The 23,826-nt window shown below is 39.5% G+C and overlaps 1 protein-coding gene across 1 annotated transcript in view; it reads left to right on the forward strand.

Annotated features, from left to right (window-relative positions):
* Akap6 (A-kinase anchoring protein 6) overlaps nt 1-23,826 on the forward strand; it is a 441,797-nt gene that overhangs the window by 342,218 nt on the left and 75,753 nt on the right. The window contains 2 exon segments of the mRNA XM_052738516.1: nt 14,862-15,008; nt 18,009-18,227. Of these exon segments, the coding sequence (XP_052594476.1) occupies nt 14,862-15,008; nt 18,009-18,227 (366 nt within the window).

The following is a 23,826-nucleotide window of genomic DNA, read 5'->3' on the forward strand; positions in this document are numbered from 1 at the left end:
CTATGGCTTAGTTGATGAAGTGTTTACTGTGTAAGTAAGAGTACCTGAGTTTGATCACAAATCTCACATTAAAAAAAAACAAACAAACCCCAAGAGTGGTGGTATGTGCTTGTCATCCCAGAATTGAGACTGCAGAAGCAGGCTCACCCCCAAGGCTAACTGGCCACTCAGCCTAGCCCTCTTGACAAGTGTCACACCAATGAGAGAACCTTTCTCAACAATAACAAGTAGACAAAGACAAATCAAAGAGATGAAAAAGAAAACCGGATAGTCCCTAAGACATGACATTCCAAGGTCTCTGTGACCTCCAACTTTACTCTCTCTCTCTCTCTCTCTCTCTCTCTCTCTCTCTCTCTCTCTCACACACACACACACACACACACACACACACACACACACACACACACACACACATGGAGGGGGCGTATCTACACATTCATGTGTACCTGTGTGTAGCTAGAGTTTTCCTGCCTGGCCCACAGTCTGAACAAATCTCTCTCACCCACCGGTCCCACAGCCGCTCAGACCCAACCAAGTAAACATAGAGACTTATATTGCTTACAAACTGTATGGCCGTGGCAGGCTTCTTGCTAACTGTTCTTATATCTTAAATGAATCCATTTCTATAAATCTATACCTTGCCATGTGCCTCGTGGCTTACCGGCATCTTCATATGCTGTTTGTCATGGTGGCGGCTGGCAGTGTCTCTGACTCAGCCTTCCACTTCCCAGCTTTATTCTCCTCCTTGTCCCGCCTATACTTCCTGCCTGGCCACTGGCCAATCAGTGTTTTATTTATTGACCAATTAGAGCAACACATTTGCCATACAGAACATCCCACAGCACCTGTGCACACACATGAACACACATACACATGATTACAGATATGAAAATCCTTTTGTCTTTCTAAAAACTATTTCTTTTCTCTCTCTCTCTCTCTCTCTCTCTCTCTCTCTCTGTTTCTCTCTCTCTCTCTCTCTCTCTCTCTCTCTCTCTCTTTCTGTCTGTCTCTCTCTCTCTGTCTATATGTATGCCACATATATGTAGGTACATAAAAAGGACAGAAAAACGTGTCGGATCCCCTCAAGCTGGAGTTATATGCAGTTGTGAACAGCCTGACATGGCTGTTGAGTACTGAACTCTGGTCCTCTAGAAGAACAGCATGAACTCTTAACCTCTGAGCCATCTCTCCAGTTCTCCTTTTTATCTTTAACAGTTTTAAGCGAGGTGTGGTGGTGCCTTTAATCCAGCACTCTGAAGGCAGAGGCAGCAGATTGCTGTGAGTTCAAGGCCAACCTGGTCTACATAGTAAATTCCAGGCCAGCCAGGGCTACACAGTGAGAGCCTGTCAAAAATTTTATTTTATGTATATATTCTTTGAGAACTTGATACATGCATCTAATGAATGTATGCAATGTAATTTGAGCATATCCAACCCACTTCAACTTCTCCTAGACTTCACTTTACTTCCCTCTCAATGTCATATTCTCTTCTCTATTTTTTTCTTTATGGCTCACTGAGACCATTTAGAACTGCAAATACATACTTGGGTGTAAGACCATCTATTGGAATATGAACAATCAGAGATACCACCACTGAAGAAAGGCATCCCCACACCATCAGCCAACAAATTCCAGTCATTCTCAGGGCCATGGCCCCTTCACCCACGAAGCTGGAACATTGATAGGCTTGATCATAGTCTTATATGGGCATCCGCAGCCATGATGAGTTCATGAGAGAACGGCCCTGTTATGTTCAGAAGACATTATATCACAGAAGTCCTCTCCATGCTGTGGTTCTTACAATCTTTCTGCCTCCTCTTCCATGCTGTTCTTCGAGACTTGGGAAAAGGGTTGATCTAGAACTCCTGTCTGAGCTTGAGCACCCCACCGTTACTTCATCTCTGCACTTTAACTAGGAGTGAGTACCTGTGTTAACTGCTATCCACTGTAACAAGAAGCAACTCAAGTGGAGGTGAAAACAGCACTAGACTACGGATAGAAGAATAAATACTTGGAAGGCAAAATGATACTATGTCCATTTAGCAAAATAACCATATTTGGTTCTCCTCTAGGGCATATGACCTCCATAGCCATGAGTTATTGGCCAAGTTTACAATACCAGGTATGAATTTCTTCCTTTGGAGCAGCCTTTAAATTGAGTTGGGAACCTGTTGGTTACCTCTGTAACACTGGCGCTACTGTTGCACCAATGGGCATTAGTTGTGAAAAAAAAAAATTAAGTTAGCATTAAAAAGTCACAATGTGCGTACATACCAATATGATGATGTTTCCATTTTGTTTTGGGGAGAAGTGACTCTGGAAACGGTTTGTCATATGGTAAGTCTATCACCACATGATAAATTCTATATGTGGCTTCTCTGCGCAGGAGCCTTTCGTCCCTGAAGAATGCTGAGTGCACTAACCCTGAGAAGATGAAGGTGTTGTGGATTTGGGGGTGATGGTTGTCATCGGGTGTGCATTTGTGTGTATCATTTGAGACAGGGCTTCACTCTGTAGTTCAGCTGACCTAGACCTTACAATTCGCCTGCCTCTGCCTTCTGAGTTTGGGGATTATAGGTTTGCAGTATCACACTAAGCTTGGAAAAAATGGTGATGAAAAATAGGGTCAGTGGTTTCTTAGAGAGTTGGAAAGTCACCATGTTCACAATAACACCTTTATGATGAACGCAGGCTACAGTCTGAACACAGGGTACAGTCTTCTCATTTTTCTCCCCCCCCCTTTTTTTTAACAAAGAGGAAGCAAGATATTCCCTTTTGGGGAAACTTTATCAACAAAGTTAGCCTAAGAAGTATATATTTATTCTTTATGAAATTAATTTGGTTCCTTTGGCATTATTTTTGAGGTGTACAACATTTTGGCAAACTGCTTTGGTTTGAAACTATGTGATTTTAGAAAAGCACGTTTCAGAATGTTTAATTCAGCGATACAAAAGCACTAATGAAATATGCATGTATGAATTTTATATCATATTAGTTCCCTCTTTCTTAAAATCTGAATAAAAGCCAAACATCTGGATTATGTTTAAAAAGCCTGAATTTCCAATTTTCAGAGAGAGCCGATCTATTTTGACATTGCACACTTAGCCTTAACGTTTACAGTGTGCTATTAACATTACTTGCAATTGTGGAAAAAAATCTAGATTTAAACAAACTTGGTGCCTCCAAATGCTAAAAATATATCTATATTTCAACTGACTGCTGCTGTACAGCCATGCACATCCATAGTTTAGGCTTCATCAGCATTTTCATTATAAATGCTTACACTGAGCAGGCCTGTAGTTCTGGTATAAAGAGATCGTGTAATCTTTGACATATAAAATTGCCTGTTGTTGCACATTAAGACAACAAACAGCAATTCTATCACTTACCTTGAGAAACTATTCATTGACTTAGTGTTTCCTGAAAGCCCTAACTATTGAAAATACTTCATCATTACCCAAAGAAAACATGCTAGCCATCATCCTTTGGAGGCTTTTTTCTTCAAATCTATACCATCAATAACCAATAATCAATAACCAGCTTCTGCTTTTGTAGATAGTTGAGGCTATTTTGACAACTCAAGTAAGGATTTAAGATGAGAAAGTTTAGGGAAGTAACTAAGGATATAATGGTTATGTTTATTTTACTCTCATGGCATACGTAGTAGAATCTGAGTGGTAAATCAAGTTTTAGGGGACAGGGTATCTGCACAAGAGGTCAGTGTAGACCATGTAGGGTTGTGGTATGTTTGAAGTTTGGCAGTAGTTAAGTCTCAAGTGGGGTTTAATTTATCACACTTGAAATTTTGATGTATTTGTTACAGAAAACGGTAAAATTATTTTGAACTACATGTAGAAGACAGCTGTAGTCTGCAAATTTACTTTTAAATTCTTCCTTTGTTTGGCTTAAGAAAATGTAATAACATTGTAGTCAGTCACATAAAAATAAGTGTGTGTGAGGTATCTGTTGGTGAGGGGATAAAAAACAAAAGAAACTCTATTATAAAATAGGAACTTCTAAGAAAGAGGAGCTGGGTTTGTTGTACTGATTTCTGCTCCTCACATCTTTCCATCCTATACACTGCACACTAAAAGATATTAGATGCTTGCATAACTGTTCTTACTATGTGCTGACATGACATCCCATTAGCTCCTAGAGGCTACATCAAAAGGAAACCTTAAACAGGGCAGTTGTGACATGTTGTGGCAATGACCCACATCCTCACTGAAGTGCCCTTGAAGGCAGAGAAAGCCAACTGAGATGTGCAGATTTGCAGCACACTACAGCATACCCACAGTTATAAGGTGCCTTGCTGAGATATAGGCTAGCTATACAACTTCTGTAGTAAAACTCCCTCTGATACGTGTTTATCAAGTAAAAGGACCTGAAAGCTTTTACTGAGTGGTCCATGAATGAACTACCTTCCTCCAAAGCTTTCGCTGAGTGGTTCATGAATGAACCACTTTCCTACAGTAGGGTGAACGGAAGCTGGCTGTAGAAACTTTGGTTCATTTCCTCGTTCTTTTCCATCTCTGCGTTGGGGCCAGCTTCGATGGCAGAGCCTCCTTTGTATGTAGTGTGTGTCTTCTCCACCGCACTCCCAGGTTTGTATCCATTGCAGTCTGATGTTTTAATCCTATTCCAACAAGTGACAATTTCTTAGTTGGTCGTTTGGGTCTTGGCTTTTCTTCTGCACAGAATAATGTGGTAGTTATGGCAGGTCTCATGAATGCTGGTGCAAATGAACTCAACTTTCTAAAACAGAGCAAGTTTAGATGCAATTTGTAGGCCAACCTTCACTCAGCCCCACAGAATTTCTCAGCAGCCAGACGTATGCTCTTGGCCTAGACTTCTGGTGATTCAGAAGGCGCTTTCTGCTGTCTATTTAGGCTTTAGACTTGGACATCAGTGTAATGTTTATAGATCAGATGAAACAAACTATTTTCTGTGTAAAAGGTCCTCAGTGCTCAGTCTGCAGCAAGTCTATCTTTTCTGTCCTGGGCTCTCACCCCCGCTCTACTGCCCATGACCCATTGCTCTTTCAGAGGCTTTCCACCAAGGAGGCTCAAATCTTCTCAATTCCTTTAGAAGTCTCCTTTGGGGGATTCAGTACAGTGGCCCAGTCTTCTATGTCTCTGTCCAACCCCAAATGGCTATTTGCTTGTTTATTTTGAACATCTACCTTTTAGTGTTTACTGACTCAAACTGAACCTTAAGGCAAGCGGAAGCCTCGTCACTTCCGTTCTTTATGGAGTTTTAGTATCTGTCTTTTGGTGAGGCCAAGGGAGAATGAAGGGTGGCTAATAATAATGTCATGCTTGACATTTGTCATTCTCCTCAGATTTAATTCATTATGCCAGCATCTTTATTCTTTCTAGAGTCTAATATTCTCATCTGAAACAGACAGCATGAAGTGGTCCCCAGTGGATTCAGATCCAAGACACAGACAGTGTTTGGTTTGTATATTAAAAGTTTCAATGTAACATAAAAATTATGAGATTTTACATAAACATATGTGTTCCTGGCCTCACTTAAAACAACATACTTAATGGTACTGAAGCCATATTGAAGCCACATTTCCATGTGGGGGTAGTTGGCATAGCTTTAGGATAGGGTAGAGGCTGGTGCATCCACAACAGACCACACTACCCTCTCCTTTCTTCTGTCACTGGGATCAGATTCTAGTAATAATTACACTTGTGGGTTGTTTTTCTTTCAGTAGAGAAAGTGACTCTCTTTTACCACAATACCTAGCAGTCGTTGGAATGTGAATGAGAGAAGGGGGCTCCTTCTGACCTCACCCTTGACCTTCCCTTCCAGGCTGCAGGGTATGAGAGCCAGCGATTACTAGCATGTGAGAGTCAGATAGAAATTCACGAATTGTGCCAACATTGGCATCCATCGGCAGCTCAGAATCTATTGGTGAAATTATTAAGGCCACTCCACGTAGTTAAAAGGGAGGTTTATTTAGTGGCGTAACTTAACAAATGAAGGGATAGGTAGGTTGCAGGGTCTGGGAAAGATGCAGCACAGTCTGGCGGTGTTCTCTGGAGAACTCTGCTCCATCTACCTCCAGCGTCCAGGGTCCAGGAACCAAGAGAGTGGCACATCCAGATCTCGGGTCTTCAGGGTCCTCTCTTGGCCCCGCCTTGTAGGTGTGACAGCTACCAAAGCCTCAATGGGGGTAGGAACTTCTAGATCAAAGCTGGAATGGCTACCCACTGCATCTCCCCCTTTTGTCTAAATAAGAAGGTTCTAACCTAATACAAGACTATATACAAAGGAATGGTTATCAAATATAGTCCAGGAATAATGAGGGATAATGACCTAGATAAGATGGAACTACAACCAATGCAAACAATATCAAACAAGAAACACATACTATCCACTACAAGAATCTACCCTGATGGGAGTATTTATACTTGAGAAATCCACAAAGACTATAAATCAGTATTTGGTTTTCTTCTTTGAGAACCAGTTCATTAACTTATAATACCTATAGGTGTTTGACTCTATGATCTTGAGCTAAACTGCTTATTATTTTATTGAGTAAAAAGATCAGTATAATCTGGCAATCTGATCAACGTGTCCTTACTCATATTTTCCTTGTTCCTGTTGTTAAAATATTGAAGAAGACTGGAGAGAGTAAGAGGGCGGTGGATACCCATGGTGATCTTCACAGACAGTATTCCACAGATTCTCTGCAAAGCTCCCCTCACTTTTGTGCTTCTAAGAGTCTGTATCCATCTGCCCACTTCTCACTGATGAAAATCTAATGGAAGTACATCTATCTAATCCATGAATTCACCTCCTTGTGTAGGGATTTAAGTCATTAGATTCTGGGTGTTTGTTGCTAGAAATGTAATCATGTTTAAAATCTGGCTGGCAGTGTAGGGGAGAGCTGACTGGTATTGCTACAAAATTGCCTTGAGAAAGTAAAAGGACCCAATTTCTACACAAGTTGACAATTAAGATTCCCATAGACGCCATGAGTTAGCCAGCTCCTGTAGGGGAACTAGAGCCAAAGCCTTTCTGAGCACTTCAAATGGGCAAAATGATAATACAGTCAAATCAGAACTAAATACATTAGCTGAAACTGGAGTTTGGCTTATCAAATCCAGATCAAAAGCATGAAGTAGAAAGCATGTTGGATATTTCTTCCTTAAATTCCTCTATTTTTTATTGGCACTGGAGAAAAAAAAACACACACATTAAACCCTCCTGACTGAATTGCTGTCCTAAACCAATAGATCCACGGGGCTTGTTTAGCTAAAAGCCACAACAGACTTTGTAACGCAATGATGTAATCTTGGCTTTGTGTCATTTATATTCAACCTAAAAAAATTTTTTTTTCCCTGAATAGACAGGCTGACAACAATATTGTTCAGTGTGGGTTTTTATTTGGATTCTTTCCAAATGGTTCACATGCCTTCACAGTAACACATCACGCGGCTTACATTTCCCCCTTTGCCTGATTTCTAAAGTTTCCCCCTTTTACTAGCTTTCTATTTTTCTTTTAATGTCTCAGTTATGTTTGTAAAACTAACCAGCTCCACCACAAAATTAGGATGTATCTTGCAGAGAGCATTCATTTTACTTTTTGCATATTTTTCCGGAGGTCATGTCAAGGTTAGTTTGAATTCCATCCTACATTAAGACTTCTTTCACAGCTATTTAGCTCGGCAGCCTACTCCCCGCTGGGGTCTGCCCCTTGGGCACGTCAAAGCTTCAGACCTGACAAATCACACACAGATGAAGCTGTACAGGTTTTTTAAACAGTTTGATCAGTAACTTTTTTTTTTCTTTTTTCACTATCCTTCGTAGTAAGATTCTTTCTCCCTTTGAGTTACCATTTCAGGGATGGAGGGTTTCTATTTGAGACGATTTGTTTTTGCATAAGAGTTCTCAAACTAGCCGTGGCATTTGTTACAGTAAAATGTACACTAGTAGCCTTTGGTCACCAAGACCGCAGACAGAGGCAAGCTCTTCACTAGCAAGACTGTAATTGTGTTATTAAGACTTACTTGTGGTGGGAAGGTTATTGTTGGGATATCACAGATTTCTTTGGGGTCAGAAAATGAAAATACATCCAGTCTATAACCTGTTAGGAGTTGAGCCTAGACATGTCTCTCACATGGTTCCTAACGTGCTCCGATCATTATCTTAGCAAATTGTGAAACGTGTGGCACACGTCCCTTTCCTGGTCAACTGATGGACTTAGAGTGCCTGCTTTCTAAGAAGAATCAGCAGACAGTGTCTCCTTTACCGCTGCAGTAGATCACAAAGTTTGGAAATCGGCAGACTGTCCATATTTTTATGAGTTGAAAAATAATGACCACAAAATTTCTAAAGCAACTGAAGAAATGGCGTGTTTACTGCCACAGTTATCTGGGCAATGCCAAGTGAGCAAGTCATGTAGCTTCCCTGTTCCCACGACAGAACATTGTTGTTGTTGTTGTTTTAAATAAGCCAAATAGGCATTCCATTACATTTTCACTTAGGACAGACAAACACCACCTGAAGGTTTTTAGCCGTAGACTAAGCTGAACACTTGAACAGAAGAGGGGAAACAATATTTAAATGATGCTCAGCAGGAAAGTACCCAATGAAGGTCCTATAAAAGGTTGCCTGGTTGAAACTAATTAAAGACAGGTCTAAATAAGAAAAGAAAAGAAAAAAAGGATCAAAGGGATCACATTAGGTGTCACCATGCTATTTGGGGGCATTTTATTTCATTTTTATAGTTTTGTTCTAGGAAAACACTGAATCCCGAAAATGTCCACTCCTGCCATACTGCCGTTATTTTTGCAGTCGCTACATGTCAACAGGCAAGCATCTTGCAGAAATCATCTCAACACTGGCGCATTAACACATTATAGTGAAAAGAGGGGCTTGTGCTTTTCACGCGGTGCGTTTCAGCCTTCAATTAATGTGAAAGCACTACAATGCCCATGCAGCTTCTCCTGCCTAGTGGTGCACCATTTATCATTGCAGTCTTACATTGACCTTGACACCCACTTCATTAGAATAAAGATTGTCTACCATTTAGGTTACATTGTTCCTCTGCACAGAGACCCCATGCAAATTTCTGTTCGGATAGAAGCGCTGTGAGGCTGTCAGAGGTCATCTGCATTAAATGATTGCAGCTATTTTCCGACCGCTTCTTTTCATCCCACTCAATTCAGGCTAGGAGGATCAATCAGGTTCTCTGCCTGAAACAGTAGGACTGCTGGGAATATAACTGTTTTTGGTAGTAGTGGGTATGCCCTAAACAGTGTTAAATATTTAATATAAACTCATTAAAGGCCATGCAAAGGCTTGAGAAAGATACCATATTTATAGAAATATCAAAGGGGACAGAAAACCCTTTTGAAAAATAAATAGAACAGTAATTATCAATTTTATACTTTCAGAAGATGTAATCACAATATTTCTTAGTTCTTAATCACAACTCTTTCCTATAGGTATTTTTCTTCACCCTTGACATGGGTTAGAAAGAGGGGAAACTGGGAGACCTCATATGCTTATTCAGGATTTTACATAAATATTAATATGAAAAGTTTTCATTTATTAGTGCTTCTGTCCTTACTCAGTAACAATAAATTCTGTCCTGACTGTATTTGTTTTAAAACATCGATATTCCTTATGTAAAAGAAAAAATGATTGGAGAAATAAGTTACCCAGTCTCCTACTTAAGTTTCCTGAGTGATATAATTGGAATTAAATTATTAATGGGAGATACTTTTAAAAAGATTGTTTTATGATCTTCTATTAGGGAATTTGCAATTCATTTTAATATTTGTAGTTTGATTTATATTAAAGATAATGCAATCTATGTTCAATTAACAATACATGGCCAATGTAATGTGATTTCCAGATCATGCAAATGGAATAAGCTAGAAGACGGGGGGAGCTCAATTCTTAACCTCAGATGTAATTTGCTGTGCGAGTTCTGGCAATTTTAAATGACATTGCACTTTTTAATTTTTCCAAAGGCTCAGCAGCAAATTTATCCCAATCAAGAAAGCCTATTATTAATTTACAAGGACAATTGTAGGAGTCTTTATAATTTCTTTGTGCAATTATTCGCCGTAAATTCTCATGGTAAGATACAAATCGTTTGCAAGAAGTAGCCACTATTACTTGTCTGGCGCTTGAACTACCGTCTTCTTGAATCTTGAACATCCTAAGTGTTGGGGATACTGGCTCCTTGTGAAGCATCACAGGCTTTGTGAGATGCTGGACGCAGACCGTCTAAAAGAGGGCAGTACAAGAGCCGCTGCAGAGGCAGCCTTGGCCTCTACCAGTACAGCTGAGCTCTGGACCTGGACTTTCCTATCAAAAGATTCTTTGTTCACCAGTGAATAGCATTAGGCATGGACTAGCTGAGGGGCCACCATGAAGTCTCAAATGAGGAGGGCAAACACTAGCCAGAGAACACAGTGTGAGAGTCACAGACATGTCCTTGCATTTGTGTGAAAAATACATAATTTTACATGTTATTTTGTGGTCATTTGGGTTGGGTATGTTCCTTGTTCCTTGCATACACTTTCTTATTGCTAGACTAAGATACATTTTGTCTTCACCTGTGTTTTCTTTTTCTGCCTGTTGTGGGGAAGGGGAGATTGTTATGACAAATACACAGGTGTTTGAGATATTAACTTGCATGGACAAAGATTCAAATGTGTCATTCTTATTAGGTAATTGTTTTTTATCTTAACTCTTCTTAATATAAAGTCACCTGATGCCCGTTTAAAAACAACATATTGTGTGATATAAATACTCAAATCCTGATGACGCAGAGTTGGACAGTCATATGCTTTAATCAGAAAATGGTTTGTTTAATTCTAGTGTTTCTGGTAGCCACAGCTTCTCTCTCCGGTTAGCAATGTCTGGTCGCTTTTCAGCATGACCACCAGAAGCACCATACAAAAGTCTCACAAAGAATGTCTTAATCTCTCTGTGTGCTTTTAGAGCATTATTTTGAATTCCATCATGCTGCCTTTTTTCTCCCCTCTTCTGAAGTTTTATTACAACAGCAGAATTCCCAGGGAGCTTTGGGGGCAAGGTTCACATAATGTAGCCCTGAAGTTTTGCTAGGTGGGAGCCATCCCCCAGTCCTGGCCATCTTTTGGCAATCTTTCTGTTTCAAAAAGATTCACTGGGTAGAGTCTTTTACAGCATTAGCTATATCTGGTGTATTTTTATTATTATTTTTATTTACTAGACATTGACTATCTACACCCTTTCATGACGCTTTCTTTCTCTGACCTCACCGTGACAAGGCATCTTGTTCTTTAACATTGAGGGAGGCAGAAAAATGCTTGAGTTTCTCAATGTGTGCCTTCTATACCAGTTTCAAAATGGCTTATTCTTCTGGTTTCCATGGTGACAATTAACACTGTTTCAAGGCATTGTTCCACTCTCCATTTGGGCAGAATTTTCGGTGTGATTTTTAACAAAAAAAAAAAAAAAAAAGAAAGAAAAAAAAGAAAGAAAAGAAAAGAAAGAAAGAAAAAAGAAAAAAGAAGAAGAGGAAGAAAGGGAAGGGGTGAGCGTTTAAGGGAGGGGAGAGAGCCTGGAATGAGTGTCAAAAAAAGTTATCTCAATCAAGTCTGTATTTGCCACTAAGTACGTTTATTTCCTAAAGCCCTGGTTTTCCTGGCTTTGTTTTTCATCATTTGTGCTTTTAAAATTATACACTAGAAATCAGAATTTCAGTTTTAATTCTTAGTTAAGACAACGGACGACTACTAACTCTGTCTTTTCTTTTACTTTTCTTTATACCCAAAGAAACAGCTTTTCGGACACTGGCAGCCTGTGTCTTTAATTTAGATCGTTCACAAATCTATTAAGAGGATTCATTAGACCAAATTGAATTGGCCAAGCAAATACACTTAATAATGTAAATATGCTCTTTGAATGGAGTATATTTTATTTTTGACTGGGCAGCGAGGCCCACAGCAGGTGCTGTGGGAAGTGAAATGCTGGATGCTTATTTACCTTAGCACTCAAGAACAGCCAGCTGACTTTAACTTTGCTAATCTCATTTTTGGCTATTGAAAACTGGTTTGTATGATAACATCCCCAAACTATGGGACATAATGGGGCAGCTTCTGCTCATTTACTGCTGTGGGTGAAATGAATATGAAGATTAAATTATCTTCTCACTGCAGGATAGAGTAGCCCACTTGATAGGGGACCAAGGGTAGAGAGATTCAATGGTTGGTTCTCCCCATCTGATGCTCCTGAAAAGATGCTAGCAAGGGAAGAGGAAATGTTTAGTTGAGTCAACAAAAATGCAACCCTCCTAGCATCATTATACACACAGTCTTGAGGCCCTAAATCATTTTAGATTCAACCTTCACAGCATCTCAAAACTCAAATGCTTTCACCTTCAATTACAGGACATTCTAGTACTCTCCATTCACATATCAATATATCTAACAATTAACTAGCTTCTCTTGGCTTTTATAGTTTGAAGGCATTGCCTATCAATCACATCTTTCATCGGGCTGTTTATGCAGTAGGCTGTGCAGTGACAAAGAGAGCATACATAATAACAAGGCTTTTTTAATCTAATTACCATCTTAGTAACTATTGCCATGACTACGCATACCACATTTGATAGGAAAAATTATTTTCCTATGTTTAAAATCAAATTAGTTGCTTTTTTGTATTTGCATTATTGCAAGGTTATCATTTTCATGGGATAATCTAAACTGTCCTCCTTTCTTACTAACATATGATGGAGGAGATATTTAAAGTTGGGAGAGAGAGGAGAAGAGTTTGCCACAAGAAAAGCCAATAAGCAGTAGAAGCCACTCCCAGAAGGCACAGCTAGAGAAATCTCTCTGTTGATTAATACACATGACATAAGGAAAGATTTGAATAATAGTCCTCTCCCTGGCTGAAGTAGGACTCCCCCCCCCACCACATTATGTCAGTCTTACCTAATTAGTTATGTAAATCTTACATGGGAATCTGATTACATAAAGCAGATTGCCTCTCCTTCAGTCGTCACTCTGACAAATAATGTACTATCTAGGTTTCTAGAATACTTGTTGAGTACTGAGTTGAGAAAACTTAAGTGGACAGTGTGTTTTCTGTAATGGAGTAACCTGATCCTGGTAATTGTCTGCAGTTAGAAATGTAATCAGAATTTCCCATGTTTCACAGTCCAAATTCTGAAAGGACTCTAAAGCAACCCTTGATTTTCTTCAATATGCATATTCATGTAATTTTGGATACTCTGGCACCCGGATCAACATTCATTAATAATAAAAAAAATGCTTTAAATCACCTCATTTAAAACATTTTGTTCTTTGATGCACAAGTGCCTAACATTTGGAGAAGTTTACATAATACAAATGATGTGCGCGTTTAGTGTAAATGGAAGATTAAAATATGAAACTAAAAGTATGCAAACATATGCACACAAATGCTGAAGATCTAGTTCCTGGGACAGTTTTCATGCCCTCTTTTCATTCAAGCTAATTCCAATTCTAGTGTAGAGTTTTATATAAGGTGTTTTGAGGGGACTACAAATCATCCAAGTATTTGGGGATATTATGAACCTCAAGATTGGCAATACTTTGCCCACGTAAAAGTTTTCCTTGTTAGGTCTAATGATAGTGTTTACCTTGGGGCAACCGTGCTCACTTAGGGGAAAGGAACAATGCTACCCTGGGGCCCACTCACCTGGCTTTGTTGCTTCAAAGAAAGACATTTTTGGAAATGTACATTAAATTGTAAAGTACATTTAATATTTTCCCCATAATCTAATTTTTATAATTGAGTATATTTTGATATACACCTCCCCACACATACGTATGATCGTTATATATAGCTGTTCATAAGACTTTCTGACTATGAACTTTTCCAAATAAAGGTATTTGAAGAATACCACCACAAAGCTGTTTTACTAAGTAGCTATTACGTTGTCCGCAGGAGCCATCTTTTAAGAGACTTACTTGACAGTGTGTTAGAATATAGTGCGTACCTGTGTGGCCAGGAAGGTTCAGTAATCAGCTGAGAAGTTCAGGGCAGTTTATGATAGCAATTATAATCTATAGCTATCCCAAGGAACTATCATGCTTTCTCCCTCTTTCTATGTGTCTTTGGCTCTCACAGAGCTTTTAAGTAAAAGAAAGAGAAAAACAAAATATTAATTGCGACTTTAGGGAACTTAAAAGAAATAAGCCACATAATCTTTATGGATAATGTTTTTCATTCAAAGATAACTTTATTAGATTTTTTTGTCCATAAAGTCTAAATGTTTTAGAGACTACCCACCATTTCTTAACTTTCATAACTCACAGCCAAATGTATGTATTCTTTGTGGCGCAAACATTTCCCTCTATCCATCACCTCCATCTGAAAAGTGCCTCTCCTTAAAGAAGAAAGGATCACCTCCCTGGCAAGTGATTGATACATATGTTTCGTGGAAGAAAGCAAAACACTTAGAACTTCTCCAAGGGGGATTTGCTGAGAGATGGAGGAGAGGGGCAACTCCAGAGCCGAATGGTGACCCAAATTAACAAAAATAGTCAGCCCTTCCAGGCCAGGCATTTTCTTAGTTACTGTATTCTAAGTCCAGTACATAAACTGTATATGAACATTTAGTCTAAAAAGACAAAAATCTCTGAAGCCGACAGCACAAGAAGAAGTTTCTGTGTGGGCACGTGCGGCAGCTGTTCAGAGTGTTTTCAGCAGCCTTCCTGCCTCAAAGGTGATAATCAGTAAATTGTGTTGAAAACAAAATCTTATATTTATACCCCATAAGAGGTGGAAATTCTGCTCAAAGGTTTTCCCCAGGAACACCTCTGTCCTAATGGCTCACCCTTTCCTGTCATTTCAGCGGTACAGTGTGGAAATGTCCATCAGGCACCTGAAAAAGACAGAGCTGCTTAGCAAGGTTGAAGCGCTGAGGAAAGGTGGCGTCTCTCTACCAAATGATCTCCTGGAAAAAGTGGATTCAATTAATGAAAAATGGGAACTGCTTGGGGTATTTGCATTTTTATTACTGTTTGTAGGTTATGTGTACATTTTTTGTGTGGTGAAGTACCCTATCTGTCTGATTTCTAATTTGAGGCACAAATATCTCTCTCTTTCAATTCACTCCTTACATTTCAAACAAGCTACTCGTGTTATTATGGGGAAAACATTGCTTTTCCTCTTCTGTTTTTTTTTTTAAATTTATTCTGAGCTGTCTCCTCTCAGATTTTAATAATTTTGGTTCTTTAATACATAAAAAAAGTAAGTAAAATATGCCGTGTATTATGGGTATGCACCAAGTCAAGTCTAATACAGTATATCTGATATACACTGACTGTCATGCTTGGATGAATGTTAATAGAATTTGTTCTGAAGGTACATGTTAGAGACATCCACTGTTTAACTAGTCAGTGTATCCTTAAAATGAAGAGTGGGGTTGCCACTGCAGCTTTCAGGCCATATGAAAGCTACCAAATCAAATATGCAAATTTGACCCAAATCCCAATTGCAGAATTAAAATCAGCCTCCTTTTTGTGCCTCCATTTTTCAGGGCGCTTTTAACAGAAGCCAAAAAAAAAAAAAAAAAAAAAAAAAAAGTTCCATGTAGTTCCCAGTCAAAGAAATATGAGAATCAGGCAAAAAGGCGATATAGACATTCTGTTAGCTAGAGGCCTGGATGGCATCATGCAGGAGGCGGCCCGGCCCTCTGTGGCGTGACAGAGGAGGGAGAACATAGCCCGTAGTGGTTCATCAGCTCCTCTCTTAAATTGCCTTCACTTCAAATCAAGGGTAAGCTAGATTTGCCAATTACCTAAATGATTAGTCATAATGGCTGCTAGGGGTGGTGTCAGTGACAGAACATCCTTTTTCAAGCCCTCTATTTGTCTGCCTCTTTAAATTTTTTTTTTTAAAGAAAGAATACTCTAGAAATATTTTGAATTAGGAGCTCTCCATGTCCTGTGATGACTTGGAGCCATGCCAGTGTTCCGTTCATGCCATGCTTCATCTAAGTGATTAAAAACCTGCACATTTAAGCCCTCGTTTCTCGTCGAAATTCTCCACACTCTGCAGTTGTTCAAAGTAACTTAAAAATCTCAAAAAATTCTTACTCTTACTTATTATGGCCTTGCCTTTTAATGGTAATTAATGTAATTTGCTTGAAAATGGGGAGGTTTAAATCAGGACCTACTAAATTCCACAGCACTCATTGCTCTCAGGAGAAGTGTGATTACTGTATGATGTTTTCAAAGGTTGTTTACAAAATAGAGAAGAATAGCAGCTTCATTGGCTTCATGGATAAAGTGATAAACAGTTGACACTCCATTTAAAATGTATCTTTCCTAATTTGATAAATAACGGTACTCCCTTGGAAAACTGTTTCAAGTGTGTCGTGAATATCAATTCCTCACCAAAAAAATTTTAAATTGTTATTGCATTGAGGACACAGTATTTAATTAGTCTCTATGAGTCAGATGTCATTCAAACAGTTGCCATTTTGACAATATATCACTCAAATACTGTACAGTTTGGCGGTAATTTGGGGAGAGTAGGATGGAGAGAGATGAGTTTAATAAAGCTGGAGCCACACCGACACCAGTAGGCATTCTGCTTTAATTGGCATGATTACATTTTAATTGGCATGAAAAAAATTAAAGACAAGGATTTTAACTTCTAACAATAGTAAAATAGAGGGATATGGTTTTTAATATTTCTTTCATCTAAGGTGAACAGTGTGGAATGAAAATACATTAGAATGAAATGTCAGTGGTGCGTACAGTTTAATCTGTGAAATTTCGTCCCCTGTGCTGCAGATTACTCTGTCTCAATTGCATATTAAACAACCCTATCAAGGCGGGCATTGGCATCTGCTGTGCTGACACAAATTGTGAATTAAATGAAATTGATGTCCTCTGTCGTATATTTATGAAGACGGACCATTCTCTGAAGTATTCTGTTTATAAAGAATTTATGATTGCAAACTGTTCCAGAACAAAAAAGTGGCAATAAATTCCTTTTTGTGACCCGAGCCTCCAAGGGCACTGATTTCACCTCCTGCTGTCACTTTGTTAGCGCGTAAAAACAATAGCTAAATCTGGAGTCCACCGAGGGCCTTCAAATTATCAATATTTGCACCATGAAAATGCAAGGGTGTTGCCACGAAAGGCTATTTTTCTGTCATGATCTCCTAAAGATACTATTTACAGAACACAGTGGAGCAGATGAATGTTTGTTGACTTAATTTTATTTGTGTTCTAAAGCGTATTTTTCTAGGTTTAATTTATCATTATAGATTAAATCCTATTGATTCTGTAAAGAGTGTGCTTCTACCAAAGAGAAAGAAAGGAAAACCAGCTCGAAAGCATCTCTATGCCATAATGCTTGGACTACACAGGATCATCGCATAGCGAATTGAGGATTGTTTTCATATATCTATTAAATTATCTGAATCCAAAAGGAAAAGCAGGAAGAACCATGGGGCTGAAGAACCCTGAGTCATGTGAAATCCACAACAGCTGAACCACAGAATACCTCCTTAAGAGTGCTCTTTCCTATTATTTAGGGAGTTACACTTCACAGAAGTAAAAAAAAGGAATCTATGTACTCTTGGCCTGTGTATATAGATTAAACTCAGGCCTCTCTCTCTCTTGAACACTTTATGTAGACAACTTTTCACTATAAAATTTCTGCCATGAGAATTCAGATGAATTTTTGTCCATGACCATGGTAACTTGGACCAAAACTCTTCTCGGTGAAAGCTCTTAGAATCTTCTCTTCATTCTAAAAACTGAAGTTTTCCTTGTGCATCCACTGGTAGCGGGAATAGTGTGCACTAAATAAGCAGGCCCCAAAGGCGCCATCAAGCTAATCAGAGCCGAATGTCAGTCATGAGGTAGAAGGGATCACTGTGTGCTCTCATGTTATCTCCTGCAATGTGTCTTTGGCATGTCAGCTAATCTATATTTGTTTTGGTTTGTTTCTTCTTATTTTTTTTTTTTATCTGATGCATTAGAAAACCCTAAGAGAGAAGATCCAGGACACGATGGCAGGCCACAGCTCAGGCCCCCGGGACCTGCTGTCTCCTGAAAGTGGAAGCCTGGTCAGGCAGCTGGAGGTCAGGATCAAGGAACTGAAGAGGTGGCTCAGGGACACGGAGCTTCTCATCTTCAATTCCTGTCTGAGACAAGAGAAGGAAGGAGCCCATGCCGAGAAACATCTCCAGTACTTTAAGGTAATAATAAAAGAAGAACAATCATAGTTGATAAAAAGCTTTCTTTATGAGAGAGATGAACCATTTGTCAAGTACATCAAGTGTTGTGCTCTTGCATCTGTGTGTGGCTAGACCCTTAGATGCTTCCTGGAATTTACACACTTCTCACACTAACCTCTATACGTGTCAGAGGAACATGAAGCATATCAGATACACACTGGATAGAGGAAGTCTCTGCTGGCTCTGTGTTGGCTCTATGTCTGTTAGAAGAGGACTTTGATAAATTAAAAGCAGACCAGCAAACACGGAAGATTACTGGGGACGCTGAAAGATCTGAGCATTCCATAAACAGCTTAACAAAATGTACTACCATAAATTGATATGGGAAAAGCACGTGATTTAATTGATACCCAGTAATGCTAACAAAAGAAAACATATTTTTTACATACGAAGACTCAGCTAGTCACGGAGCAAAGAAATAAAAGAGATCCCACATCATAAGCGTATCCCATCGCTGTTTACTCTTGGCAATGGGATCATCGATATTGGTTTTGTGTTTACGTCCCATGGAGAAGTACTCTCCAAGTTTGTTTCTGTTCTTTATATGGTATCATTTGGGTTGAGGTTTAAGGAGCTTTTAAAAATACAGATTTGTGTATGTGTGTGTGTGCGTGTGCACTTGCATGCACCCTCATGCACGTGGAGGTCAGAGGATGACGTCTGGAGGTTGCTTCTTTCCTTCTACCATATATGTTCCAGGGACCGAACTTGGTCATCAGGCTTGAGGCCAGTGCCTTTACCCACTGAACTATCTTGCTGGCCCGTGGAGTACAATTTGACCTTTGAATGTTTTGCCTCATTGCCCAGAAGAACCCGTATGTCTGAACATGCCAGTAAAACAGTAATTATTTGGTCTTGGACTTGAGGCTTTGGGGCTATGGAATGAATTAGCAGCAAGATACTTTGTAGCGTGGAAGATCTTAAAAAGGAAGAAAAGAACAACTATAAAGGAAAGAACTTTCTGGGTCAAGCAAATATTTCTTCTCAAAGCCTTCTAGAGCCAGGTTTTATTGAGCTGATGCCATCTAGCATGTATGTAGTCATCATACTTCCTTTTGTTCCCTCACTCTCTGCCGTAACGTAAGACAGGGCACGCTCAAAGGCATTTGTCAATAAACTGCCTATATCACACCCATACGAATTGTTTTAATCAAGTAATTCATCTTCTGCCATTGCGTTGAGACGTCCAGATGGATCAACTGATCCCACTCAAGCCCCGCTACAGGGAGAAGGGGTACTCAGGCATGTACCTCTATGTTTGAGCATGGCATGCATCTTACAGATCACCTGGACAACTACAGGGGTAGGATCTGGGAATTTTCTTCAACTTCCGTTGTATCTTTATTGCAGCTTTAGTGAACTGACTAGTGTCCCGAGCTTTGGAATTAGGTCACATTCCAGTCCCATTAATTGTTTGACAGGTGGTCATGTTTCTTACATGATATCATGATTCCTTGGTCTCTCTATAAAAATAAGAGAGAACTGTCATTTCGGTACAGCAGAGACTATCACAGACTTTTCCACTTTCCTTCTCTTCTTCAAAGATGTATCTTCGCAGTATTTTTAAGTGTCACTATTCATTAAGTTATCTGTGTTTATACTTCAGTGTTTTTTTAAGCAATTTTTTTTTTTTTTTTTTTTTTTTGGGTTTTTCGAGACAGGGTTTCTCTGTGTAGCTTTGCGCCTTTTCCTGGAACTCACTTTGGAGACCAGGCTGGCCTCAAACTCACAGAGATCCACATGCCTCTGCCTCCCAAGTGCTGGGATTAAAGGCATGCACTACCACCGCCCGGCCTTTTTTTTTTTTTTTTTTTTTTTTTTTTTTTTTTTTTTTTTTTTTAGCAATGTTTAAATTCTATAATAACAACAGGGAATCTCCTATCCTAAAGAAAAGGTATAAAAAATTAACCAATAATGGAAGCCTAATCATGTGGTTCCTGTCCTTGCCCTGTCCCTGTCTTGCTCCACTGAGGCAATCAGGCTCACAAGTCCAATATTCATTATAGAATGCTTCCAATACTTAAATTGAATTCCTTAATGTTAGTTGCTTTTCATTTCATTACAAAGATACCCATGCTGTAAACTACCCTTTAGGACTTCCTCTTTCATTCACAATCATAATGCAAAGATCATTCATGATGTTGGCTCTGGTAATAATGTACTTCCTTTGAAAACTCTACTTCTCCATTTTGAATATGTAAATATATCTCATTTAATCCTAATAGCAGCACTATGAATGAGCTATGGGGATCTTGATTTGGGCTATATGAATCAGAGGCCCAGGGAAGTTAGGTTTGTGTGTCCAAGGTCATCGTTAATGAGTAGTAGCATTATATTGAGATCCAGGACTGTCTGTCTCTAATGATCTTTGGATAAATTACTATGTAAGATTGATATTAACTAATATTTCCTAAGCATCCTTCCATATCAGGAAAGACAGGACAGAAGTACATTTTATTGTTTCTTTAATGCAGATTTATCAGTTACTCTCTTCAGATTTTTAGCTGAAAGCCACAGCTTTAGCTATGGTAGACGGGATGTGTCTATGTCAAGGTTAAGTCTCAACTTTGGTGATGTATCAGTGCCCACTTCTGTGTGCCATCTTCTAAGCTGAAGCTCATCAGACCTTTGGAGCCCTGACGCATTTCCTTTATGATGTGAAAATCAACTTTTTTCTCTTTATGGTGCTAGGATGGAACACAGTTCTTGTGCTTGCCAGACAACTAGCTGCTTTCCTACTAAGCTACATTCCTGACCCCAAAGTCGGCCTTTAGGAGCTTGAGTAGGCAAGTTAAGGAGATCCGGCAGAAGACCCTTTTGTTGTTGTTTTCTTCTAAAGAAAAATGTATACATGTCTGCTGGAATTAATATATATCATAGTCCAAATTTTAATATTTATAAGCTATTTGGAGGTTATTCTGAGGACTTCTGGTATAATTAATCAAGTGTTCTGTGCCTTACCAGATTCATTGGTAGAGCAGAACCAAATGTCTGTAATTTAGTATAAAAATGTAATATAGTGTTTATAATGTCTTAAAAATCATAATTTGCAATAAGCACACACAGAATAAAACATTTTGCTTGCCAGAGTCTAAAGAAAACAAGACTTGAAACAACTCAGGTCAGGGAGGGATGAAGACTCTTTGCATGTGGAGCTTGTGAAGGTTGCATGCTCTGCACCTCCTGGGGTCCCCACATCTTCCGCCATCACTGGCTACACAGAGCACTTTACCTCCAGGTCTTAACTCTGTGGCTTGTTATTCTCTGAAACCACAAGGCTTTCATACTAGAACCACAGCGCATGATCCAGAAGCCAGAAAGGAGGTGCTACACATAAAAGAGAAAGTCCACCCCTTTGTGGACAGAACTGAATTTTCTACTCAGCTTGGCATGCGATAAGGAAAAGAGATCAGGATTTTAATGTTTCGCAGGGAAATAGAGAAAAGCAATTATAGAATTATTTTTCCTGTAATGCAGTAATTGTGGTAGATGAGGGATTAGACACAAGAGAAATTCTGTACAATAAAGAGTCCAAAGCCAGCAGCGGGGTGCCATGAACGTGTGACTCCAAAGCCCTGGGATAGAAATGTAAAATTGTTGAGGACTGAACACAGTTTAATAACAAATTGTAGGAGCTCATGTCAAGGACTTAATGAGGCCAACTGGCAAAGGGCCTTTATCGCCCAAGATTGAAGCTTCAATGCCATTGGCTAGAAGGCACTGCCTTTTAACCATGACCCTTCAGAGAGAAAGGAATATAATTACTTAATCATATGTTCCTTGTATCCCAAAACCAAATTAATTATTCTAAAGACTCTAAATTAGGAACAAATTGTCTATTACCAGATAAAGAAACCCAGAGCATTGGCCTAGGCCCAGATCCAGCCTGGGAAGGGAAGGGAGAGTAGACCTTCCTACTGTGCCCAGAAGGGAAGAAAGGAATGAACACGCTCACCTCAGCATTTGAGGCTGCAGATTTATGTAGCAATTTGAGTTTGACCAAATACTTTCGTGTGTGTTACTAATTACCTTCTTACGTGTGCACTTACTTATTTTTATGAATGAAAGGCTTGTGCTGTGGGAAGTAAATGTGACTTGTTTAAGTGGACACGGGGACAATAGAGGGAACAAAAACAACACTCTTTGGATGCAAACCCCATGCTGCCCACTGGGCCACTCACTGGTCCTTCAGAGGACTGTGGGAACTTTGTTTTCTTCTCAAAACACTTTTTCATAAAAGGCTAAGTCATATCATCTCTGTCAGTTACACAACTCATGCCATGATGCAAAAGCATCCACAGACAATATATTAAATAATAAATCTATCTGGAGCTGATTAAATTAATTTTAAAACTATTTACAAAAGCAAGTGGTGGGCTAGATTTGACCCAAATACCATATTTATCTGACCCTGTATTAGACTTTAAAAATCATCCATGTAGAAATGTTTACATCTACACCTCTTTGAGAAATAGGAACCAGGATGGAGATATCCTAGCATATAAGGACTTGAGTTCAAATCCCCAACATCTCCATAAAAGGTAGGGTGTGGCTTTATATCGCAGTTCCAGAGCCAGGGGTGGGAAGAGAGACAGGAGGCTTGCTGGGCCTTGCTGGCCACCAATCTCACTGAAAAAGGCAAAGTCAGGTTCAGTGAGACACCCTTCCTCAAGGGACTAAGACAGACAATGGCAGAGCAGCACGAGAGATGTCCTCTGGCCTCCACACATGCATACATATGGACCCGCTACACCACACACACACAAACACACACACACACGAACACACATGAACACACACACACACCACAAACATACACATGAACACACACACCATACACACACACATACACACACACCACATGCACACATACATATACACACACACAACCACACATACACCACACACACCAAAAAAACACCATACACACACATACACATGAACACACACACCACACATACACACCACAAACATACACACACGCATACACCATACACACATATATACACATGAACACACACACACACCACAAACACACACACACACCACACACACACACATACACATACACACACATATATATACACACACACACACTACACACCACACACCACACACCCCCACACACACACCATACATACGCACACCACATACACACACCACACACACACCACAAACATACATACACACACATACACGTGAACATACACACACACACCACAAACACACAGACACACCACACACACACACATACACATACATACATATACACACACACACATACTACATACCACACACCACACACCCACACACACACACCATACATATGCACACCACACACACACACACCACACACACACCACAAACATACATACACACACATACACACGAACACACACACACACACAGGGAGCGGGGGCAACCACATTGCCGTAATGTCACAGTGTAACTGCAGCTAATCCTTGTTGAATACTTATAAGGTATGTGGCTGTTTCTAAGCATTTTGTCTACGGTTGTTTATTTAACTTTCATCCCCTCCTGAGGCAGGTATTAGGTTTCA

Source organism: Peromyscus californicus, unplaced genomic scaffold (genome assembly GCF_007827085.1).
Source record: "Peromyscus californicus insignis strain IS unplaced genomic scaffold, ASM782708v3 Scaffold_15__1_contigs__length_86483966, whole genome shotgun sequence".
NCBI lineage: Eukaryota > Metazoa > Chordata > Mammalia > Rodentia > Cricetidae > Peromyscus > Peromyscus californicus.